At 35.4% G+C, this 25778-nt stretch overlaps 1 protein-coding gene across 4 annotated transcripts in view; it reads left to right on the top strand.

Moving 5' to 3' along the window:
• The window catches only part of SLC16A7 (solute carrier family 16 member 7), a 205370-nt gene extending 180692 nt beyond the window's left edge, over nt 1-24678 (top strand). For all 4 annotated transcript variants that reach the window (XM_015094773.4, XM_060414099.1, XM_012174639.5 and 1 more), the window contains 3 exons: nt 2569-2712; nt 8412-9227; nt 14429-24678. In XM_015094773.4, coding sequence (XP_014950259.1) covers nt 2569-2712; nt 8412-9227; nt 14429-14697 — 1229 coding nt within the window. In that variant the 3' untranslated portion in view covers nt 14698-24678. The remainder of the gene's footprint in view (nt 1-2568; nt 2713-8411; nt 9228-14428) is intronic.
• The last annotated feature ends 1100 nt before the right edge of the window (nt 24679-25778 follow it).

Raw genomic sequence — 25778 nt, 5'->3', positions numbered from 1 at the left:
CTGAGTTTTGAGTCAGAGTATTCGATGTGCCTGTTTCCCACACTAAAATTGTTCCTTTTTCGTGAAGTGCCTGTCTTAATAGAGAGAGCCTCCGTTTTCTCTGGCTGTTCCATCTAAACTGCTGCACCCATTCTAAAAGTTTTGATGGTGGTACTTTCTTGACGTTACCAGAAAGTATCAACAGAAGCTTTTTCAGACAGCAATCAGGATTCATATTACTTTTTCAAATGGTCTGGTTGAAAATTGGGCAATTGTCATTGTCTAACCAAGCCACAGAAATAACCTAATAATTTCAGTTGAGCTATTTCAAATCTTAAAAAAAAAAAAAGATGCTGTTAAAGTGCTGCAATCTATATGCCAACAAATTTGGAAAACTCAGCAGTGGCCACAGGACTGGAAAACGTCAGTTTTCAATCCAATCCCAAAGAAAGGCAATGCCAAAGAATGCTCAAACTACAGCACAATTGCGCTCATCTCACACGCTAGCAAAGTAATGCCCCAAATTCTGCAAGCTAGGCTTCAACAGTACGTGAACCGTGAACTTCCAGATATTCAAGCTGGATTTAGAAAAGGCAGAGGAACCAGAGATCAGATTGCCAACATCCGTTGGATCATTAAAACAAAAAGAATTCCAGAAAAACATCTACTACTACTTTATTGACTATGCCAAAGCCTTTGACTGTGTGGATCACAATAAACTGTGGAAAATTCAAGAGATGGGGATACCAGACCACATTACCTGCTTCCTAAGAAATCTGTATGCAGGTTAAGAAGCAACAGTTAGAACTGGACATGGAACAACAGACTGGTTCCAAATTGGGAAAGGAGTATGTCAAGGCTATATGTTGTCACCCTGTTTATTTAACTTACATGCAGAGTATATCATGCAAAATGCCAGACTGGATGAAGCACAAGCTGGAAACAAGATTGCCAGGAGATATATCAATAACCTCAAATATGCAGATGACACCACCCTTATGGCAGACAGCAAAGAGGAACTAAAGAGCCTATCAATGAAAATGAAAGAAGAGAGTGAAAAAGTTGGCTTAAAGCTCAACATTCAGAAAACTAAGATCATGGCATCTGGTCCCATCACTTCATGGCAAATAGATGGGGAAACAAAGGAAACAGTGGCAGACTTTATTTCCTTGGGCTCCAAAATCACTGCAGATGGTGAGTGCAGCCATGAAATGAAAAGACATTTACTCCTTGGAAGAAAAGCTATGACCAACCTAGATAGCATATTAAAAAGCAGAGACATTACTTTGTCAACAAAGGTCTATCTAGTCAAAGTTATAGTTTTTCCAGTAGTCATGTATGGATGTGAGATTTGGACCATAAAGAAAGCTGAGTGCCAAAGAATTGATGCTTTTGAACTCTGGTGTTGGAGAGAGAAGACTCTTGAGAGTCCTGGGAATGCAAGGAGATCAAACCAGTCAATCGTAAAGGAAATCAGTCCTGAATATTCATTGGAAGGACTGATGTTGAAGCTGAAACTCCAATACTTTGGCCACCTGATGAGAAGAATTGACTCATTTGAAAAGACCCTGATGCTGAGAAAGACTGAAGGTGAGAGAAGGGGATGACAGAGGATGAGATGGTTGGATGGCATCACCGACTCGATGGCCGTGAGTTTGAGTAAGCTCCAGGAGTTGGTGATGGACAGGGAAGCCTGGCATGCTGCAGTCCATGGGGTCGCAAAGAGTCAGATATGACTGAGTGGCCAAACTGAAATGAATTCAAACATACCTAACGCATGGAAGCAACATTACTACCCTTGTTGGCCCCTGATGAACAGGGATTGTTAAGAGACTGTCAGTATAAAAATTCTCATTTCTAATATAATGAGATATGTAAACAGTTGGGATCTTAAAATAAAAAATATGGTATTAAAAAGTCACAGTGGGGTATAATAAAAAGAAAAACAAGTCAGCTTCAATTAAAGGCATATATCTGTGTGCCTAAACACACATTATTCCAAAAAGTAAAATTCTAAGAGATAGATCATTTATATAATCCTTAAATTTTTATTAAATAAATTTATCTGCATTTATTAAGATATTTAGGGCTTCCCCAGTGGCTCAGCATTAAAGAATCTGCCTGTCAATACAGAAGACATGGGTTTGACCCCTGGGTCAGGAAAATCTCCTGGAGAAGGAAATGGCACTCCCCTCCAATGTTCTTGTTTGGGAAATCCCATGGACAGTGGAGCCTGGTGTGATACAGTCTATAGGGGACACAAAAGAATCAGATATGACTTAGAGATTAACAACAAGTTTAGCTATGTCTCATTAAAAAGCTTTTCTGTCAGAAGTTGAATTATTATGGTCCTACCAAACTTGATATTAAATAATTCAATGGATTATTTTATGTGCTTGTAGATATATGGGTAAAGACAACCAGTCAAATGGATTGGAAAGTATTGAAAAGTTTTCATGTTGTTCCATATAAGCTAATACTTTTCTTTGATCGTTAAAATGTGTTTTCTCAACTTTCAAAATTAACATATGTTATAAATAAATAAATAACCCAGGAACTGAATATTTCTTAACTTCTTCTCTACCTCAGGTCCTATAAGTAGCGTTTTGGTGAATAAATATGGTAGCCGGCCAGTGGTGATGGTAGGAGGTTTGTTATGCTGTTTGGGTATGGTCTCGGCCTCTTATAGTACCAACGTAGTAGAGCTTTACTTCACAATGGGATTAATTTGCGGTAAGTGGAGATTTGTTTTCAGCTCATTTTCTTCTTAACACTTCTACTGTTTGCAAAGTTCTGTCAGAAGCATGAGCAACAAAACATTCTTATTTTCTTTGATTTTTTTTTTTTTTAATATCAGATGCTATATACTTTAAAGTATTGTCATCTGGTATGTTAAACTCCTGGCTATAGGCTGACCAATCAAACTAATTTCTAGAAATGGAAAAAGCAAGTTATCAGACATGTTGTGTCTATGATATAAATGTCAAAAAGAAAACTTCTTTGGTTTGTTTTTACTGTTTCAACATTTAATCTTCAGGCCATGAAGACTGACATGGCCACACAGACTCTGGCATATGAATAGCTTCATTTAAAAAAAAAATGCTTTCACTACTTATTACTATTAGTGTCTGACTGATCACTCATAATAGGTTAAAAATGGTGTCAAAAAGATGTTTCCTGGATTCATTGATTTAGCTTTAACATAGAATTGTTGCTCGTGTTCTGATTAGTGATAGAGCTCTGCATTAGCCTCCCTACCTTTTCTTACTAAAGGATTCTATTTAAAAATTTGAAAGACACATTTGTCACTGAACACAAATATTTTAAAATGAGTTCCTGTCATTTGGTTATAGTTGTTTCTTAAGCATGTCTGTAGACTCTAGCTACCTGAATATGCACATTTGGAAAATATGATCTTTATTAGCTTCAACGACTTCCCTGGTGGCTCAGATGGTAAAGCGTCTGTCTACGATGCAGGAGACCCGGGTTCAATCTCTGGGTTGGGAAGATCCCTTGGAGAAGGAAATGGCAATCCACTCCAGTACTATTGCCTGGAAAATCCCATGGATAGAGGAGCCTGGTAGGCTACAGTCCATGGGGACTCGCAAAGAGTCGGACACGACAGCGACTTCACGTTCACATTCACATTAGCTTCAGCAGCAAATTGCACTACACAAATTTACACTCCCAAGTTTTAGAAAAATTAGACTTCAGTATATAAAGAAATTTAATTATTTCCTTTTGTTCACAGATAAAAACGTAAATATATCTTTTATGACTTTAAGTCAGTCTGACCTTGGATTAATGCATCATCTGATTGAAAAATTAGATGTATTAAAGCCTACAGTAATAGTGATGTTAAAATCCACTCTTTACAACCTATGGACAACTCTTCTTTTTTGACTTTGTAAAACATCTTTGACATTCTAAATGAGAATCTTCTTATATCTAAGAATTGTCATGGTGGAGAGAATAGTGTTTCCTTTGTGAAGAAATACTAGGTACAGCTGACCTTGAACAACATGGATTTGAACTGCAGGGGTCTACTCTACTACTCAGTCCATAGTTGGTTGAATCCTAAGGTGAGCTGGCTATAAATGATACATAGATTTTTCAGCTATGTAGAGGGTGAGCCTTAAACCCCACATTGTTCAAGGGTCAGCCATATTTCATTTGGCCATAGAATTCAGTCTGGGCCCACAAAGTCATGTATTAAGAAAAAGGTGGTTTTGATGTTACTATATCATAAATATCAATTGTATTTTATGTTATTCTAACTTCAGTTCCATTTATTTGAGTCTCAAAGGCTCTGGTGCTTCTAGTCAACCATTAAATATAACTATAAGAGATTTATCTTAAGTCATTATCAGCCAATATTTCTTGGTATTTGAAATCATTCAGGTCTAGCTTTTAAACCTAACTCAGCACATATTAGCTGTGTGATTGTGGATAAATACCCCTCCTTATGCCTCCATCTCTTTGTCTTTAAAATGGAAAAATGATAGCTCTTTCCTTTGGAAGGAAAAGGAAATATGTAGGAGGAACCATATATTCATTTGTAAAAATAGACTATATATTCATTTGAACCATATGTTCAATGAACTATATATTAATTCATTTGTTAAAAAAATGAATATATGATACTTTACAGAGTATCCAGCATTTTGTCACTTTTAAATAAATACTAACATATAATAATCATCATCACAACAACATTATACATCATCTTGGAGACGTAGACCTCACTTGATTTTAGCAAAACCCTTTTATGTTCTTGTTGAAAGAACTGGAATTTAAGAAATCTTAAGTATTTTGCCCAGTAGTACATATAAGTAAGTAGCTGAGACAGACTTAGATCTTTTCATTTCAAATGCCATGCTCCTTTTACCATGCCAAGTAGGAAATAGATGACCACAAACTCCTAAGGAGAACTTGCATTAACATGTGAAAGCAAAATTCCAGGTGACAGAATAGGGGCACAGGGAGGAAGATGGCTTAGGTAAAGAAATTTGAACCTCAAAGCACAATTCCTGGGAATTTGAGTCCTTCCTCTTACAAGCTGCTGACAATAGTTTCATTACTTAGACCCTGGGTCTATTGATAATTACACTCATTCTGCATATCTCACAAGTATGGCTAAGGTAGAATCAGAGAGCATACTGCCCTGTCATTCACCAAAACTGATTACTGGTTCCTTCATATCAGTTTTTTGGAACACTGTTCAGTTCAGTTCAGTTCAGTTGCTCAGTTGTGTCTGACTCTTTGCAACCCCATGAACTGCAGCATGCCAGGCCTCCCTGTCCATCATCAACTCCCACAGCCTACTGAAATTCATGTCCATTGAGGCGGCAATGCCATCCAACCATCTCATACTCTGTCGTCCCCTTCTCTTCTTGCCCTCAATCATTCCCAGCATCAGGGTCTTTTCAAATGAGTCAGCTGTTCACATCAGGTGGCCAAAGTATTGGAGTTCAGCTTCAACATCAGTCCTTCCAATGAATACCCAGGACTGCTCTCCTTTAGGATGGACTGGTTGGATCTCCTTGCAGTCCAAGGGACTCTCAAGAGTCTTCTCCAACACCACAGTTCAAAAGCATCAGTTCTTCCACACTCAGCTTTCTTTATACGCCAACTCTCACATCCATACATGACCACTGGAAAACGATAGCCTTGACTAGACAGACCTTTGTTAGCAAAGTAATGTCTTTGCTTTTTAATATGCTGTCTAGGTTGGTGATAACATTCCTTCTAAGGAGTTAGCGTCTTTTAATTTCATGGCTGCAGTCACTATCTGCTATGATTTTGGAGTCCAAAAAACTAAAGTCTGCTGCTGTTTCTCCTGTTTCCCCATCTATTGGCCATAAAGTGATGGAACTGGATGCCATGATGTTAGTTTTCTGAATGTTGAGCTTTAAGCCAACTTTTTCACTCTCCTCTTTCACTTTCATCAAGAGGCTCTTTAGTTCTTCTTCATTTTTTGCCATAAGGGTGGTGTCATCTGCATATCTAAGGTTATTGATATTTCTCCCGGCAATCTTGACTTCAGCTTGTGCTTCTTCTAGCCCAGCATTTCTCATCATGTACTCTGCATGTAAGTTAAATATACAGCCTTGATGTACTCCTTTTCCTATTTGGAACCAGTCTGTTGTTCCATGTCCAGTTCCAACTGTTGCTTCCTGACCTGCATATAGGTTTCTCAAGAGGCAAGTCAGGTGGTCTGGTATTCCCATCTCTTTCAGACTTTTCCACAGTTTGTTGTGGTCCACACAGCCAAAGGGTTTGGCATAGTCAATAAAGCAGAAGTAGATCTTTTTCTAGAACTCTCTTGCTTTTTGTATGATCCAACGGATGTTGGCAATTTGATCCCTGGTTCCTCTGCCTTTTCTAAAACCAGCTTGAACGTCTGGAAGTTCACGGTTCACATATTGCTGAAGCCTGGCTTGGAGAATTTTGAGCATTACTTTCCTAGCGTGTGAGATGAGTGCAATTGTGCAATAGTTTGAGCATTCTTGTCATTGCCTTTCTTTGGGATTGGAATGAAAACTGACATTTTCCAATCCTGTGGCCACTGCTGAGTTTTCCAAATTTGCTGGCATATTGAGTGTAGCACTTTCACAACATCATCTTTCAAGACTTGAAATAGCTCAATTGGAATTCCATCACCTCCATTAGCTTTGTTCGTAGTGATGCTTCCTAAGGCCCATTTGAATTCACACTCCAGGATGTCTGGCTCTAGGTGAGTGATCATACCATTGTGACTATCTGGGTCATGAAGACCTTTTTTGTACAGTTCTCCTGTGTATTCTTGCCACCTCTTCTTAATATCTTCTGCTCCTGTTAGTTCCATACCATTTCTGCCCTTTAGTAAGCCCATCTTTGCATGAAATGTTCCCTTGGTATTTTAACTTTCTTGAAGAACTCTCTAGTCTTTCCCATTCTGTTCTTTTTTTCTATTTATTTGCATTGATCATGGAAGAAGGCTTTCTTATCTCTCCTTGCTATTCTTTGAAACTCTGCATTCAAATAGGTATATCTTTCCTTTTCTCCTTTGCTTTTCACTTCGCTTCTTTTCACAGCTATTTGTAAGTCCTCCTCAGACAGCCATTTTGCTTTTTTGCATTTCTTTTCCATGGGGATGGTCTTGATCCCTGTCTCCTGTACAATGTCATGACCCTTCATCCATAGTTCATCAGGCACTCTATCTATCAGATCTAGTCCCTTAAATCTATTTCTCACTTCCACTGTATAATCATAAGGGATTTGATTTAGGTCATACCTGAATGGTCTAGTGGTTTTCCCCAGTTTCTTCAATTTAAATCTGAATTTGGCAATAGGGAGGGAGTTCATGATCTAAGCCACAGTCAGCTGCTGGTTGGTCTTGTTTTTGCTGACTGTATAGAGCTCCTCCATCTTTGGCTGCAAATAATATAATCAATCTGAATACTATTACAAATATTAAATACAAATATTTGTATTAGAGATTTGCATTAAGTATTTGTTCAGAACCCAGTGTCCTGGAATCTAAATACTTAACCAATTTGCAATACTGTCTCAAATTTGCATAAATTGGTAAATGCCAAAGAATTCTTACTTCTATAGATCCTAAATAATACAAAATCATGTCTAGGCTAAAGGGTAAAGAGAGGTAGTTTGTATAAATCACTTGTATTTACTTTTTAAACAAACATTCATTTTTGTTGCCGAATAGTATCTTGATGAGCTAACTCAACACTGTCAAGGTGTCCCTAGACAGTGGAAACTTTTGACCCATATAAACAATCAGCTTAAAATTATTTTTTAGTTAATACACATTTACCTCTATAGTCATGAAATGTGGAATGTGAGGGATGAAGAACATAAAATTAATGGCATGAACTGATTACTTGTTTTTAGTATTTGCATAGCTTTGAAAGAAATAACTACAGGAGGTCTAAGATTATTTATAAACAACAACCTTTTTAATCTGTTTCATCTATTCTGTACTGAAAAGAAAGTATTCATGTTTTAAACACACTCTTGCCTTCAAGGAAGATATCTATTCTCTGCATGTGTATATAAAGAGAGAGATTAGAGAGATTAATTTATTTATGGAATTAAGTGATTATGACTAAGAACTAATAAACTGTGTTCCAATTTCAACCTATTCTCTGATTGTTGCAACATTAGGAGAAGTTCTTGGCTTTATTTTTGTGTTTTAAAAGGAAAGGGCTATGAAACAGTCTTGCATCTCAGATGTCTAGTTATGAGAACCTTTTTGTTTATGTGCTATCTTATTGATAATATGTAATCTTTTTAATTCTTAAATTTTTTATTTACTGTGTGCTGTTGCCTTTTCATTCTACCATCTCCACTTGAATGTACATTTTGACAAGTGATTTCTTTTGTGAGTGGCATAATGTGTTTTTTTCTTCCTTTTGTTTTGTTCTTTTTAGGTTTAGGTCTAGCCTTCAACCTGCAACCTGCCTTAACAATCATTGGCAAATATTTCTATAAGAAACGACCTGTAGCGAATGGCCTTGCAATGGCAGGAAGTCCTGTTTTCTTAAGTACATTGGCTCCTTTCAATCAGTACCTCCTTAATACTTACGGCTGGAAGGGAAGTTTCATGATTTTGGGAGGTTTACTATTGAACTGCTGTGTGGCTGGGTCCCTTATGAGACCTGTTGAACCCAAAGCAAGTACTGAGTCTAAAAATAAGGTTAGTGTAAGCGAAACTGATTCCAGTGTGAAGAAAAGACAGAAGAAGTTATCAGTATGGGAAGAAACTAATAAATATTTAGATTTCTCCCTTTTTAAGCATAGGGGATTTCTGATATACTTATCTGGAAATGTCATTATGTTTCTGGGGTTCTTTGCCCCCGTTATATTCTTGGCTCCATATGCTAAAGACAAAGGAATTGATGAGTATTCTGCAGCTTTCTTGCTCTCTGTTATGGCTTTTGTTGATATGTTTGCCAGACCTACTGTAGGACTTATTGCCAACTCCAAATTAATCCGACCCCGAATCCAGTACTTCTTCAGTTTCGCAGTGATGTTCACTGGAATCTGTCATCTCTTATGCGCATTGGCTGAGGACTACACAAGCCTGGTGGTGTATGCTGTATTTTTTGGCCTTGGATTTGGGAGTGTTAGCAGTGTCCTCTTTGAAACTCTCATGGACCTTGTTGGTGCTCAAAGATTTTCCAGTGCTGTGGGACTCGTCACAGTTGTGGAGTGTTGTCCTGTCCTCCTTGGTCCTCCTCTTGCTGGTAAGAATATTTATCATCAAAGAAAGCAAATAGCATAAAATTAATATCCATTAGCTGAGACTTTCTTTGTAGTGTAAATGTGGTTTGTAATAATAGATACTAATACCCTAAAAGACTGTAGATGTGTTAGTTTTAGCCTTATTATATCTTTTCAGTTTCCTAATTAGTCTATTTTAGACAAAAATTTCATTTATAGCCTTGTATTATGAACTTGAGAATTTAAATTAGACTGATAATTAGCATGACTTGCAGATTTTTACCTATATCAACTTGTATTGTTAAAAATAAATCATATAAATAAAATATCATTTATCATTGGTAAACAGATTTCTCTTGTTTTTTTAAAAACAAGTCAAAAATTTAAAGTAGTGCTCTCAAAAGGTTAAGATCTCTTTTCTTATTGGAGTATAATGGTTATATTAATATAGAACTTGTTACATGCTTAAGGAAGGAATATGTTTATAATATCACTGATCGGAATATATCAATAGGAATGCAAGAATGAAGAAAAGTTCAGTCAAAGTCATTTTCTTGATCAAATACTTATATCCCATATTTGTAACCTTTATCTTTAGATTTAAAGATCTAAAATACTGTCAGAGATGACTATAAATGTATCTACGCTAAATTATCAAGTAAAGAGACTGAGTAAAGACGTGTACATTACTTTTTGAAGTGAAGACTTTGTTTAGTCTTAGACGTACATGTAATAAATATGGAATACTTTTTGTTGGTCTATCTTTTCTAGTAATCACTGTATAAGTTCAGTTCATTTCAGTTCAGTTCAGTCGCTCAGTCGTGTCCGACTCTTTGCGACCCCATGAATCTCAACATGCCAGGCCTCCCTGTTCATCACCATCTCCCGGAGTTCACTCAGACTCACGTCCATCGAGTCCATGATGCCATCCAGCCATCTCATCCTCGGTTGTCCCCTTCTCCTCCTGCCCCCAATCCCTCGCAGCATCAGAGTCTTTTCCAATGAGTCAACTCTTCTCATGAGGTGGCCAAAGTACTGGAGTTTCAGCTTTAGCATCATTCCTTTCAAAGAAATCCCAGGGTTGATCTCCTTCAGAATGGGCTGGTTGGATCTCCTTGCAGTCCAAGGAACTCTCAAGAGTCTTCTCCAGCACGACAGTTCAAAAGCATCAATTCTTCGTCACTCAGCCTTCTTCACAGTCCAACTCTCACATCCATACATGACCACAGGAAAACCATAGCCTTGACTAGGCGACCCTTAGTCAGCAAAGTAATGTCTCTGCTTTTGAATATACTATCTAGGTTGGTCATAACTTTTCTGCCAAGGAGTAAGCGTCTTTTAATTTCATGGCTGCAGTCACCATCTGCAGTGATTCTGGAGCCCCAAAAAAGAAAGTCTGACACTGTTTCCACTGTTTCCCCATCTAGTTCCCATGAAGTGATGGGACCGGATGCCATGATTTTCATTTTCTGAATGTTGAGCTTTAAGCCAACTTTTTCATTCTCCTCTTTCACTTTCATCAAGAGGCTTTTTAGCTCAGCATTGCTTTAAATAATGCTAAATGTAGGTATTTACTTAGACCTCTTGGCCTGCCCCTAATTGTCACAATAACTGCCAGCCATTCATGAATTTCATTCACGTATATAAGGTCAGTGTTTAAACTCTTCCTACATGTAGTATGGAATGAAGCAGGGCAAAGGCTAATAGAGTTTTGCCAAGAGAAAGCATTGGTCATAACAGATACCCTCTTCAAACAACATGAGAGAAGACTCTACAATTGGACATCACCAGATGGTCAACACCGAAATCAGATTGATTATATTCTTTGCAGCCAAAGATGGAGAAGCTCTATGCAGTCAGCAAAAACAAGACCAGAAGTTGACTGTGGCTCTGATCATGAACTCCTTATTGCCAAATTCAGACTTAAATTGAAGAAAGTGGGGAAAACCACTAGACCATTCAGGCATGACCTAAATCAAATCCCTTATGATTACAGTGGAAGTGAGAAATAGATTTAAGGGACTAGATCTGATAGATAGAGTGCCTGATGAACTATGGACGGAGGTTCCCGACATTGTACAGGAGACAGGGATCAAGACCGTCTCCATGGAAAAGAAATGCAAAAAAGCAAAATGGCTGTCTGAGGAGGGCTTACAAATAGCTGTGAAAAGAAGAGAAGCGAAAAGAAAAGGAGGAAAGGCAAGATATAAGCATCTGAATGCGGAATTTCAAAGAATAGCAAGGAGAGATAAGAAAGCTTTCTTCAGCGATCAATGCAAAGAAATAGAGGAAAACAACAGAATGGGAAAGGCTAGATCTCTTCAAGAAAATTAGAGATACCAAGGGAACATTTCATGCAAAGATAGGCTCACTAAAGGCCAGAAATGGTATGAACCTAACAGAAGCAGAAGATATTGAGAAGAGGTGGCAAGCATATACAGAAGGACTATACAAAAAAAGGTCTTCACGACCCAGATAATCACAATGGTATGATCACTCACCTAGAGCCAGACATCCTAGAATGTGAAGTTAAGTGGGCTTTAGGAAGCTACACTACAAACAAAGCTAGTAGAGGTGATGGAATCCCAGTTGACCAATTTCAAATCCTAAAAGATGATGCTGTGAAAGTGCTACACTCAATATGCCAGCAAATTTGGAAAACTCAGCAGTGGCCACAGGGCTGGAAAAGGTCAGTTTTCACTCCAATCCCAAAGAAAGGCAATACCAAAGAATGCTCTGACTATCACACAATTGCACTCATCTCAAATGCTAGGAAAGTAATGCTCAAAATTCCCCAAGCCAGGCTTCAGCAATACGTGAACTGTGAACTTTCAGATGTTCGAGCTGGCTTTAGAAAAGGCAGAGGAACGAGAGATGAAATTGCCAGTATCTGTTGGATCATCGAAAAAGCAAGAGAGTTCCAGAAAAACATCTATGTCTGGTTGATTGACTATCCCAAAGCTGTTGACTGTGTGGATCACAACAAACTGTGGAAAAGTCTGAAAGAGATAGGAATACCAGACCACCTGACTTGCCTCTTGAAAAACCTATATGCAGGTCAGGAAGCAACAGTTGGAACTGGACATGGAACAACAGACTGGTTCCACATAGGAAAAGGAGTACGTCAAGGCTGTATATTGTCACCCTGCTCATTTAACTTATATGCAGAGTACATCACAAGAAACACTGGGCTGGAAGAAGCAAAAGCTGGAATCAAGATTGCTGGGAGAAATATCAATAACCTTAGATATGCAGATGACACCACCCTCATGGCACAAAGTGAAGAGGAACTGAATACCCTCTTGATGAAAGAGAAGAGTGAAAAAGCAGGCTTAAAATTCAACATTCAAAAAATGAAAATCATGGCATCCAGTTCCATCACTTCATGGCAAATAGATGGTGAAACAATGGAAACAGTGAAAGACTTTTGGTGGGGGGAGGCGCTCCAAAATCCCTGCAGATGGTGAATACAGGCTTGAAATTAAAAGATGGTGGCTCCTTGGAAGAAAAGCTATGACCAACCTAGACAGTATATTAAATAGCAGAGACATTACTTTGTCAAGAAAGGTCTGTATGGTCAAAGCTTCAGTTTTTCCAGTAGTCATATATGGATGTGAGAGTTGGACCATAAAGAAAGCTGAGCGCTGAAGAATTGATGCTTTTGAGCTGCGGTGTTGGAGAAAACTCTTGAGAGTCCCTTGGACTGCAAGGAGATCCAACCAATCCATCATAAAGGAAATCAGTGTTGAATATTCATTGGAAGGACTGATGCTGAAGCTAAAGCTCCAATACTCTGGTCACCTGATGAGAAGAACTGACTCATTGGAAAAGACAGTGATGCTGGGAAAGATTGAAAAGCAGGAGAAGAAGGGGATGACAGAGGATGAGATGGTTGGATGGCCTCACTGACTGGATGTACATGAGTTTGAGCAAGCTCTGGGAGTTGGTGATGGGCAGGGAAGGCTCGCATGCTGTGGTCTGTGGAGTCACAAAGAGGTGGACACTACTGAGTGACTGAACTGAACTAAATTCTAGTCAGAATGTTGGAAACTCTGACTAAACAAATAGGTCTGTTTCAGAATCAGCTGAATATGCATATGAAAAATAATTTGGGTTTGTGCCTACAAAATTTTGCCAGTAATAACTATTGTTAAGAATTAAATGTTTGCATAAGCATGAGGCAAAACTAAATATAAACAATATAAGCTGTAGCTTGTTTAAAAGTCAATAAACCTTCCAATTATTTGGTACCAGGCTAGTTTTTCAATGTTCTCAATATTCAAATGGAGCAAAAACTTTCTCCCTGACTAGTTTGGTCTTAATAATTTAGATTTAGATAAAGTGAAAAACTGTGATTAGTCCAAAAAGTGACACGACACTTAACCAAGAGGTTTGCTGGAGCCATTTTACGGAGTAGTTAAGAATATGAGATGCAAACAGACTTTGGTAAGATCCTAGTTTCTGCCACATTTGCTATGTAATCATGTTTGAAATATGTCATAGTGATTTTTTTAAGGATTAAATGCAAAATTACAAATAAAGTGTTTAGCCTAGTGCTAGGCATAGAGAAGTCATTTAGTAAATATTATGACCCATTAGGAATCTCATCAAAGCCTTTGACTTTCCCTAAAGAATGTAATGTATACTCTTTATAGAAAAGATAGGAAATATGGAAAGGATGAAGCACTCTCAATATATATGCTATAAATATATCCATATATATGTTTACATATGTAAATATGTATATATGTTTCTACATATGGAAGTTTAAAATGTATGTCATGTAAATGAAAATATAGACAAATACAGATATGCCTTGGAGAAGGAAATGGCAACCCACTCCAGTACTCTTGCCTGGAGAATCCCATGGAGGGAGGAGCCTGGTAGGCTACAGTCCATTGGGTTGCAAAGAGTCGGACATGACTGAGCGACTTCACTTTCACTTTCACAGATATACCTAGTTTGTCTTGGTAGCACACTTTTATTGAAGGCAACAACTTTCAATGCATTTCATATACTGGTAGTACAATGTAGTATGTGCCTCTAACATGCCTTTACTATGTATATGTGGAAGTCATAATCTAGAATATTTTTTTCTTTATTTAACTCTCATTTAGTATTAAAGAAGAAATATGTACACAGTGTGGAATGAATTTATTTGAAACTGTTATCATTTTATGGCTGATTTATAATGCTGTCTTACAAAACACTCTATGTCTCTTAGGTAAATTGGTGGATGAAACTGGACAATATAAATACATGTATTTGGCCTGTGGAGCTGTTGTGGTCCTAGCCAGCGTGTGGCTGCTCATCGGTAATGCTATCAACTACAGATTGCTTGCAAGGGAAAAGAAGAATATACATACCAAGGAATCTCAAGAAACTGAACCTTTGAAGACATCTCAAAGTCCCAGTGTTAATATCGAAAGTGGCAAAACTGAAAAGTGGGAAGGAGCAGAGGTTAATCCCTCAGAAAGAGAAACAAATATTTAACAAGAAGCATATCTCGGATTTCAGTGTTCCTAACTTTCTTAGGAGTATTTTTTTTCAACATATTGGAAGATTTTTAGTTGAAGAGTTATAGTTAAGGATGGAGATGAGATATTCCTTAATGACAAATTTTAAATGTTTGTCTTTAAAAACTTATTTGGGTAGTTAAATTTTGAGATTAAGCATATAAAGAATTCATGCATTGGGTTTATGTCCATACATGAGTCTGGTTGTGGTGGTTAAATGATTTTAAAGTCTTCCAGTGACTTCTAGTCTTGGTTACAGAGATCTGAATTTCAAAATGCTGGTTTAAGTAGTTAGAAAGGGTATGTTTAATCCTATAAGAATACCCTCTCCACATTTCATTTTTTATTCAATATTGGTGAAATGGAATTGAAGGAAATTAATTCTTTTCCTAAACATCCTCATACACACCAACTTTCATACACTTAAGAATGAGCAGACAAGATATCTGGAGAAAAAAGACAAGTTTATAAAGAATATTATCACTGTATATATATATTTAAATCCATGGAGAAAAAAAAATGCATTATATCTGCTTAGTACCTTATAATGTGGATGTTAGAGATAAGAACATGGGTGAAAATGAGGGTGCTCTTAATTTGAAAATGTAATTAACTGCTGTAAAACAAAAGCAATTGCATATATGAAATAAATTTGAAAAAAAAGTAAAAACTCTATTTTTTAAATAATTATTTCTGAGCCATGTCCAATTTGATCCATGCATGCACATGATTTCTTTGAGGGGGGCCATCTGTACCTGGTGCTAGTGAATAGAACCCTCAAATAATCAGGATTTACTAATAAGTAAATCAAATTAAAGATGTAAATAACTCCTAGCAATGAGCTATATCTTTTGATTTGAAAATCCAGAAAGTAATAAATAGAAACTTCTTTTAACCAAACTTAGTCCAGAATAGCTGTCTTACTAAGACACCAAAGTGGAATCAGCTGAAATCTTGGTTGACAGACTGACAAACAGGCAGAAATTTCATTTTTCCCAACAGATAGTGGTGATAAGAGGGTTACTATTATGATTATTCCATCTGAATAAAGCTAAGAGTGGAAGGTACTTACAATGAGTCCTCCAAGCTCACTCATTTCCCTCCATTCACCAACACGCAAAAGCAAAAAACAGAAATCCAAACAGGCTTTTCACTCAGCCACCGAAAATGTCTCATATTATAGGAAAGGAAGCAATAGAAATCCCACCCTCTACTAACTAGACTTCCTGCTGCCTGTAAATGTAACTAAACCAGGACACTTATAAAAGGCTTCTAGACCTGCAGGTTGTGTATGACTTTACATACACTTTTGAAGTGGAGATTTAGTTTATAACTTGATAGAAAGAAGATTGCAATATGGGAACCCAGGTTAATTTAGCAGTTCCTCATTTTCATAACCATGTGAAAAATCTGGGACTGAATTGCTCTTGAATATAGAGGCATATGATAGATTTGTGAGTTCAGAACTAATAAATACCATTTTGAGTGATAAAGTGCTTTTAAACAAGAAACAATGTATGCATTAGGTATAAAGGTATAAACATTCACCTTTATAAATCTGAAGTTTAAGATCGTGATTAATAAAAAACATTTAGCCTTTGATTATTGAATGTTATTCCTAAGGTGTCAAAAGGATTTTGGCATTCTTTCTTCTTACCATTGCAGTAGAGACAGATGAATAAGGAAATAAGTATTCTTATTTCCTTTAAGATTGTGCTTAGATACCAAGCTTTTGTGATAATTAACACTAGGGATTTGATTTGTAAACTTTACGTACTGTTTGAACATGTAGCTTGTGTTTATCAAGCTGTATACAATTCCATATTTCATTTCACATGCACTTTTCTGCATGGAAATAAGTATTTGTATTTTTAAAATATTAACCAAAACAATATGTGCCAATACCATAGCTAAATAAATCAGGGAAATTGTGACAGTATATAGTTGTTTTTAATTTAGCTTCATTCAATCTTGAATCTTGAATGAGCTGTTTCATATTATTAGTATGTTTGTATTCAACTCTGACTAGTCATAAGAAATGCGACATCATAAATTGTGCAGTAGCTTTCCAATCTTAAACGTTTCCCAAAAATGTCTTGAATTCTCTGAAGATACATATTTAAATTAATACAGATAATATATCCCTGGGGCAAGTAATGATCATGGGGTTTTAAAGGGCTAATTTATCACCTACCAGTGGATGCATTCCAGTGGTTTTCTCCATGGAAGGAGGTTTATTTACTTGCTGATGAGGTTCTTGTCAAGACAAAACCGATTTTTATTTGTTCTATTGCACTTTTATCATCTTCTTTAATTTCACTTCTAACATTGATTACATTAAATTGTTTAAAAAAAAAAAAAAACAAAAAGGAAATTGAAATTGCACATTCAAAGCACATAATGTGAGGTATACAGTCATGCCTGCCAGTCATACTGCACAAAGTTACAAGTATGCATGCAGCTTAATTCTCATCCATAAATGTTGAAAATTAGAACATACTTGAACAGTGATATAAACACACTCAGGATTCAGAATTGTTCCAAGATAAAATAAATGTTTCAAGTTGTTTACTCTCTCAAATAAGTTAAACTTGTTAGAATATTTGCTGCTTGAACAGAACCTTTCAGAGACAGAAAAGAGAATGCCAACCTAGAACATTTATTATTATAAAGCTGCCTAAATGGAGTGGGAAATATAGTTGGCTTCTGTGTCTGCAGCAATGAGTGATTAGTGCAGAACACACTTCTTCCCCAAGGGAATGACAGGTTTTAGATGTTCAAGCTATCACAAAACAAAGTCAGAAACCATTAAAATCCCTTTTAGTCCATTTTCCTATTATGGAATTGTGCAGAAAGAAGGTTATCATAAACATGGGTACCAGAATAATTCATTATCACTGGCTAGATTAAGACACCCAGTATTAGTCACTGTTTAATCTTAAATATGTCTTCATTAATTTGTGAATGGAATACAGGGTATAGACATCTCTTGACACATGCCAAACTTCTTTTCTGGCTCTTTTTGGACCCAGTAAACACATATTTAAGAGACAGTGGGTCAGGCTCTAGTGTGCTTCACATTGGAAGACATGATATTTTCTCAGTGTGAATTGACTTGGCTCATAAATTTCACTTCATTAGTATTAATATGTTAGTTGCTCAGTCAAGTCAGACTCTGCAACCCCGTGGACTGTAGCCTGTTAGGCTCCTCCGTCCATGGAATTCTCCAGGCAAGAATACTGGAGTGGGTAGCCATTCTCTTCTCCAGGGGATCTTCCCGACCCAGGAATTAAACCCAGATGTCCCGCATTGCAGGCAGATTCCTTACCACTGAGCCACCAGGAAAGTGTTAATACCAAATTGTAACCACCTTATTTCATGGAGTCTCTCCTAGACACTAGAAAATACATAAAATAATTTGGTTTGATTTATTTGAATGTGCACTTTAAAAATTTGGGTATTTTTACTCATCCATCTCCGGCTGTACATGATAGTTTAGGATATAGGGGGAAAAAAGACCATAAGATGTATGTTGTAAATGTAAGTTTTTACATTGGTGTTATAAAATGTAGAGAGTTACTTAAACACTTAATTGAAACTTATTTTCTATCCAAAAATACCTTTTAAAAACAACTTTACATGGACCGTGTTGCAAGCTCTTGCTATAAATAATCATGATAATTTAGGTTCAAATTAATAGGGGAAAAGAATGTAAAGTGGAAAGAGAACAGATATTTATATTTCCTGCATTATTCCTATTAAAACGTTTTAGTATTCAAATCAAATCATAGATATTGTCATGATGTAATAGATGAGTGAAACAAAACAAAAAGAGACATACCAAGAAGCTCAACAAATTACCTGAAGTTAAAAAGTATGTGACAGAAACAGAACTAAAACTCAGGTTTACATAAAAGCAGAAAGAGTCCCTAGAGTGTTCACTGCCATACTGCCTGCCCATAGTAGCTATAGATACAAAAAAGTAGATAAATATAGATACAAAAAGATTAAACACTATATGGTAAAACAGAGAGACTCTGCTGCAATTTGTGTTATGATTTAATTAGTGTTTATTAAAGACTGCATTTGCCATAACCTGAATATATGATTTCAAGTTGCCTTCTTTTCTAGCCAATGCAAATTATCCCAAATAATGATAATGATTATATAATAGCCATAATTGCTTCAATGTGACATTTTTTGGAAAAAAATAATGAAACATTTATAGTACTCAGGTATAATATATTTTCCCTGAGGTTGGGTTTAGAAGAAAAATGCTATTTTCTTTATGGATAAGTAATTCCCATATTAGTTGCTACTTATTATGACTCAAAAATAAAAGTACTTACTATGAAACATTATGTTCAGAATTATAAGTGATTCTTATAAGTGGCAATCACTTATAAGATTATCTTAATGGTGAAAGTCTCTCAGTTGTGTCTGACTCTTTGCAACCCCATAGACTGCAGCCCACCAGGCTCCTCTGTCCATGGAATTCTCCAGGCCAGAATACTGGAGTAGGTAACCATTCCCTTCTCCAGGGGATTTTCCCAACCCAGGGACCCAGGTCTCCAGCATTGCAGGTGGATTCTTTACCATCTGAGACACCAGGAAAGTCCAAGATTATCTTAAGCCAACAAAAATTTGTAAAAAGCTTCTGAGATACATAGATTTGGTTCATCTACACAGAATTATATTTATTTACACCACTTAATGCAACTGCCCCTATACCATAACTAATTTGTCAAGTTTTCCTGAACATCTGTATTGTTATTCTCCTTTCTGTCCCTTTCTTCTAAAGACAGAACAAATGCCATTACTTTTGTCTTCTTCTAAACCTTTGGCATCCTTAGAACATTCTCTTTATCTCTGTTACAGATTGTTGTCATTTAGTCACTAACTTATATTTGACTCTTAGTGCACATATCACGCTTCTAATGTCTTAGATCTTTCACAGTCACTCATGCTACATCTGGTCTTACTTGGTTTGCAGGAATGACTGTATTCCTGAAGTCAGCAGTGACACGTGGCTAAAACCAGTCATCTTCACCAGTAAGGGAACTCATGTGAGTGTAGTCTTCAGGTTTCCTGGATGAGGAATATATTTTGTTGTTATGAAACTTCCTTATACATGATAAATAGATCATTAAACATGACTTTTAAGAATCTAGAAAAATAGATCATCCTGTCCTTGACATTTACTATTCTGGATGCTTCCAACTTTCTTAAAGTGCCTGAAATTTTGAGAAACAGCTTACCATCACAACATAGCATCAATATATGTCACCCTGTAGGCTCATGGGTACCTCATAACAACTAGATTCTCACCATGACAATTCACAATGCCAAAGAGCATCAAAATCATTGAGATAAAAATTGAAATGATAATATATTCATTTTGCTTGATTTTAGATTTTGATTTCTATATATTTCTCAAGTGCATGATCTCATGTTTGAGAAATGCACTTAAAACCTGAAAAGCTCAATTAATAATTAGTAAGAATTAGTAATTATAGTGCATATATAATCAAAATCATAAACTATCTTTATTGGTGATTTTTTAAAATGAATAATTTTCTGATTTCACATCCTTCTTCATAATTCTGATTTTCTCTTCATTGTTATCAAATTGTACAGTTTAGGTCTGAATGCTTCGTGAGGTCCTATGATCTTGTCTGTCTTAGTCAGTTCATGAAAGAATTCTTAAACTCATGGGAATCACAATTTTAGGTCTCTACCTTAGGAGGAAAAGGAGTATTGCAAAAATAATTCTTTAGTGGAGCATATGAAAAAATTTTTAGACCAAATATTGCTCCCAACCCCATTCTGTGTATCTTCCTCCCTTTTATTCCTATGATTATTTTTTAAATAATTTTTTTAAAATTATTATTCTTTCATCAATTTTTGTAATTTCTAGGCCAAATTCTCTAGCATTTTTATCTGATTATGGGCATTTTTAATATAGCATTTTTGTTTCTTTGGTGGGTTTAGTTATACTTACCCTACTTGTATGATCTTCCCATTTTTCAGTCTTTATATGTACTTGTTAATAAGATGAGTAAAATTTAGGAGTATTTCAGTAGGCAGTGAGTCTGTGATCCCAAATTCATTACCATATCAGCAAATACTTTTCTTCACATGGTAAAAAAAAAAAAAATTGTTTCATTGTTTTAAATTCAAATATGGCAAAATAAGCTAGCCAGCTCTGCATGAAAACATTGGTATTCAACATTATGTTAAGACATATATATGTGTGTATATATATATATATATCAGAAAAAGGTTCTGTTCAGATGAACAAAAGAATGGGATTCTTATCCCATATGAAATTCAGGGTAAAATTTTGAAACATTCTTATGACTAAGAGTTTTATTTTGAGTTTTTAGTTGTTTTTTATATGATCTAAAAAATGTTTTTAAATTAGACTCAGTTTATATAATTTGTTCATTTAAGTACAAGTTTCTGATGTATTATTTAATGGACTTTATTTTTCTGCCACATGCTACTTCTAACTAAAGATGAAATTTCTAGATTTGGTGAGAAAGGGTATGTAAACTAAAATGTTTACTTTCTAAGCATTAGATGCAATTATGTTTTGATTTTTGCTGTATTTTGATTTTGATATATTAAAGGTAGGTTTGTTAGAGATCAGCATTTTGACAGAATAAGACTAGAACAGATAAGGTCTTTGCCTAAACGTAGATTTGTCTTCTGAGTAAATGCAGACTTGGAAATAAAACCAGGTCTTTTAACTTCTAATTCACTTTTTTTTCTCCATTAGTCACCCAATTTGTAATAGTGAATTTTATAGGCTGAACACATATTTTCTTTGAAACACATATTCTAACCTTACTTGATAAGTTTTTTATTTCCAAAATGAATACATTTCTCCTAATTGAATTCTACTTTGCAAAATTATGTTTATAAATTTAATTTGAAAAATATTTGCTGTTTCCCACAGCAGAGAAGTCTGAGTGAATTGGACATAACTACTAAGATGAATGATTTTGCACAATATCTATTGTTACAGAAATATTTGAGTCATTAAAATAATACTCACCATAACTTGTTTATAGAATCCATGTGTCAATATTCCATTAATTCTTTTTATTTTGCTTATATTCATGGTTTGTTTTAGAAGCATCATTCGCTTACTTGTTTCTCAAAGTATAACACCAGAGCATAGAATGTGCAACATAAATTTGTTAAATTATTAATTTAAGAGAAATTTTTGCTATTTTATATAACCTTGAGGAGAAGGAGCACCCCAGCAGTATTTGTTGATCTAAGAATCTGAAGATGAGCTAATGAAATTCATAGAATAAGATTTATCTAAAAAATTCTTGCTTTTTAAATGGTGATTTCACCTATTTAAACAATACTAAAATTTATAACAGATGTCTGGCAACAATAAGACTAGAGTTTGTTTTTAGAGATAGAGTCTACCTGCAGCCTCTTCTTATCTAGGTATTTCTAGACTTTTCCCTTTTGATTTCATTCCAGAAAAAAAACAAAAAAGTACTTCTGAATACAAAATCCCTGGTGAAGGGAAAGAGTGGTTGCTTTTAGGAATTCACTCAAAGTGTAAAAACAGTACTCTTGGTATTTGTTTGCTTATTTCATTAAGAATATTTACTCTAAGAACATAATTCAGTAAAAGTTTTGATAAACTGATGTGTCACAATAAAATTTTTCATAAACAAGGCCTGAAATACATTTGCTGTATCTGTGACATGTTTGGGTGTTCTTGGTTAGATTCAACTAAACTGACATCATAGTCAGTGACATGTTTGGATCTGTTTGCTTAGATACAGCTAACCTGATATCCAGATACTAAATGTTCATTGTCATTGTGTCATGGTGTGGTGGTGGTGTCTGCAGCTACAGTGAGTATGTCAGTGTAGTATAAGGTCCTTTCTTTGTAATGATAAAAATGATGTCAGACATTACTAATGTATTAGCCACAGAAATTCCTTTGTTGAAGATGGAAGAGCAGGATCTTTTCAGTTATTTACTAAACTTTACATTTGACTTCAAGCTTTTTATTTAAAAGCACATTCCTCCAAATATTTTAAACTAGCATGTTGATTTATATTTCAATAATTCCCCATTTTAAAAGAATTTTTGAAAACATTCTATTTACTATTTACATTTCTTCAACCCATGTTTTTTCTTATCCCATTATTACCTTTGAGCAAATATTAAAAGTAAGACTACTGGGTTGAAAGTTATACCTAATGATGTTTCTTATAAGACAGACAAAGACATTTCTTGGCAATAGCTTCATCTAGCTAAATTTTGCAAGTATTCTTCAGAGATTGGATTTAAGGGTTAATCTATAGAATTATTTTTTAAATATCAATTATATTTTAGGCTGTATTTTTATGATATTTAAGTAATAAAATTTAAATGTAGTTGGTTCTGTAGGCATCCTCAAGACCACTATCATACTGTCACATGGTCTATCAACTGTAATTACTATTTTAGTGAATTAAGGAGAAAGATAGCTTTGCTTGACACCAAAGGTAATCCAGTCAGTTGTTTCGACATGACTGAAATCATAATTGTATATTTGATTTTCTTTAAAAAATTCAATAAAATATAATTAATGTAAGTGCCTGTCAATGTTTAAAGGTAGAACCCTCTTCTCTCTGCCTTCTTAAAGATGAATGTACTTAAAGTGACTGTGATTTGACCGTGGAATATATATTTATGTCTGTAATTTTTGTATATGTAGTACTGAACTATGCAAATAAAATATGTGGGAAAAAATTAACCAAAAGTGAAAGAGCTTGGAATTTTCATACAACTGTGTGTTTTGTTTTTAATCTAAACAGTGTTGTAGTTGCTGTTGTTCAGTTGCTGAGTCATGTCTAATTCTTTGCAATGATTTATTTAAATCAGGAATATATTGTTGATCATTTTTAAAGTATACTTAGTTCAGTATGTTCCAACTTCATTTTTAAGCAAGCTTGTTTGACTACTGAATCATTTGCTGCCTTTTATCATTTATACTATGATATCATATGGACAGATATTTTAGAGAAATCTCTATTGTGGTTTCTAAGTTTCATTGTATAACTAACTTGGAACTAGGTGTTGATTACTCAGTGGGAGCACATATTTTGCTAGCAGTTTTGGATATATTTTCAAATTTATCTCTTTCCTACTAGTCTGTGAGCTCCTTGTGGACAAGGATATTATCTTAGTTATAATAACAACTTTAATGCCTAGCAAGGTACCAGGCACAAAATAATTCTTTAATTGAAATGAATTGATGGACCCAGATCATTGAATGAATAGTACAGTATTCTATGATGCCGGCTGAATGTATATTAGAAATTTTCTGACTAATTTTTAAAAACTCAATGTATACCAAATGAATTTTCTGGCTAGTTTTTAAAGATTGGGAAAACAAACACACAGCATTTTCCTTATCTTAAAATTGAGACTCTGTTGTGAAGATTTATCTTTATTTTATGAGTAAACAGTCTATGCAAATGCTGAAATATGCAACAGCTAAACTTCATGGTACATAGTAGCTAGTTTTATTTTCTTTACAAAATCAGAAATGCTCAAGGTAGACTTCCTGGAAATAGACATTGAAAATAATTAATAAAAGGTGCTACTTATTTTCCAGTATTTACCTTGATTATAAATGCCCCTGTCTGCCTGAGCTTTATTTCTTCCATTTCGGGGGGAGTTGTAGGGGAAGGAGTGCAAAAAAGAATTCATCTTTTTTGTCTGAATTATGAAATTTTGCACTGAATATTTTCCTCTGTACTCTATTATTATTGTATTTTGATTATTTCTTAACTGCTCACTAATTTTTATTCCAGCCTATGCTATTTCTTAGAAGGTATATGCATATATATTTATATAATATGTAAGAAAAAACCTGCATTGCATTGCTTATTAAATTAAAATGATGAATAAATGTTTATGTTAAATTTTGAAATGAAATCTGCACTGCTTTTTTTAAAGGATTATTAAATGCTATGCTAAACTATGCTAATCAAAACATAATTTCCCACATCATCTTCTCAATTTTTAGGGCACTTCTTTTCTCTGAATGTACATGACTGATTAATGTCAGTGGAAACAGGCACAGCCAAAATGCAAGCCATTCATTAGGGCAGAAATGAGTGTCTGTTGTTTTTATGTGTAGACAGTTTACTAGATTTATGCAGAGGAGGCACATTTGTTCAAGAAGAGAACATTACCTATATGGTAGAAGTTTCATCCCAGCCTACTCTTCCTCCTTTAACTTTTTCTTTAATAGGCTGCTTTTTACAGCAGTTTTAAGTTCACAGCAAAATGGAATAGAAGGCACAGAGGTTTCTCAATATATGCCCTGTCCTACCAGTGTGCAGATTTCTCATAATCAATACCCACCTCTCAGAGTGGTGCATTTGTTACAACTAATGAGCCTCCACTAATGTGTCAACACCCAAAACCCATAGTTTACATCAGGATTCAGACTAGGTGCTATACATTCTATCAGTTTGGGCACATTTATAATGACATATATCCACTTTCATAAAATCATATAGAGTAGTTTCACTGCTGTAAAAACACTCTCTACTCTGCTTCCCTTCCAGGAAAATGTAGATAAGGTGGTATTTGCATAAAAACCTGAGGAGGTGAAGGAAGGAGACATGCAGATTTATGAATAAGGAATGTCCCAAGGGAAGGCAACAGTGAGTGTGAAAGGTCTGAGCCAGGTCCCTGTGTGACAAATTCAAGAAAGGGCAAAATGTTCAGCCTCGCTGGAATTAAGAGAATAAAGGGGAGATGCAGCAGATGAGATCAGAGAAGGGACTAGGGGTTGATTTTAGAGACTTACTGGTCAGAGGATTTTGACTTGTACAATGCGGGAAAATAACATTTTTAAAACAATCATTTTCCATGAAAATAGAAGACAGAAATAAGAGAAATAATGCAACTGTAGAAGAAACCTACAACCAAATCAGTCGCATTCTATCAATTCCATCTCCCTGAACACTATGGCACTTTACCTGTGGTCTCTGTTCTATTTACATAGTCTTTGCATGGCTG

The sequence above is a fragment of the Ovis aries genome, chromosome 3, assembly GCF_016772045.2.
Source record: "Ovis aries strain OAR_USU_Benz2616 breed Rambouillet chromosome 3, ARS-UI_Ramb_v3.0, whole genome shotgun sequence".
NCBI lineage: Eukaryota > Metazoa > Chordata > Mammalia > Artiodactyla > Bovidae > Ovis > Ovis aries.
This window is presented reverse-complemented; position numbering and strand designations above follow the sequence as displayed.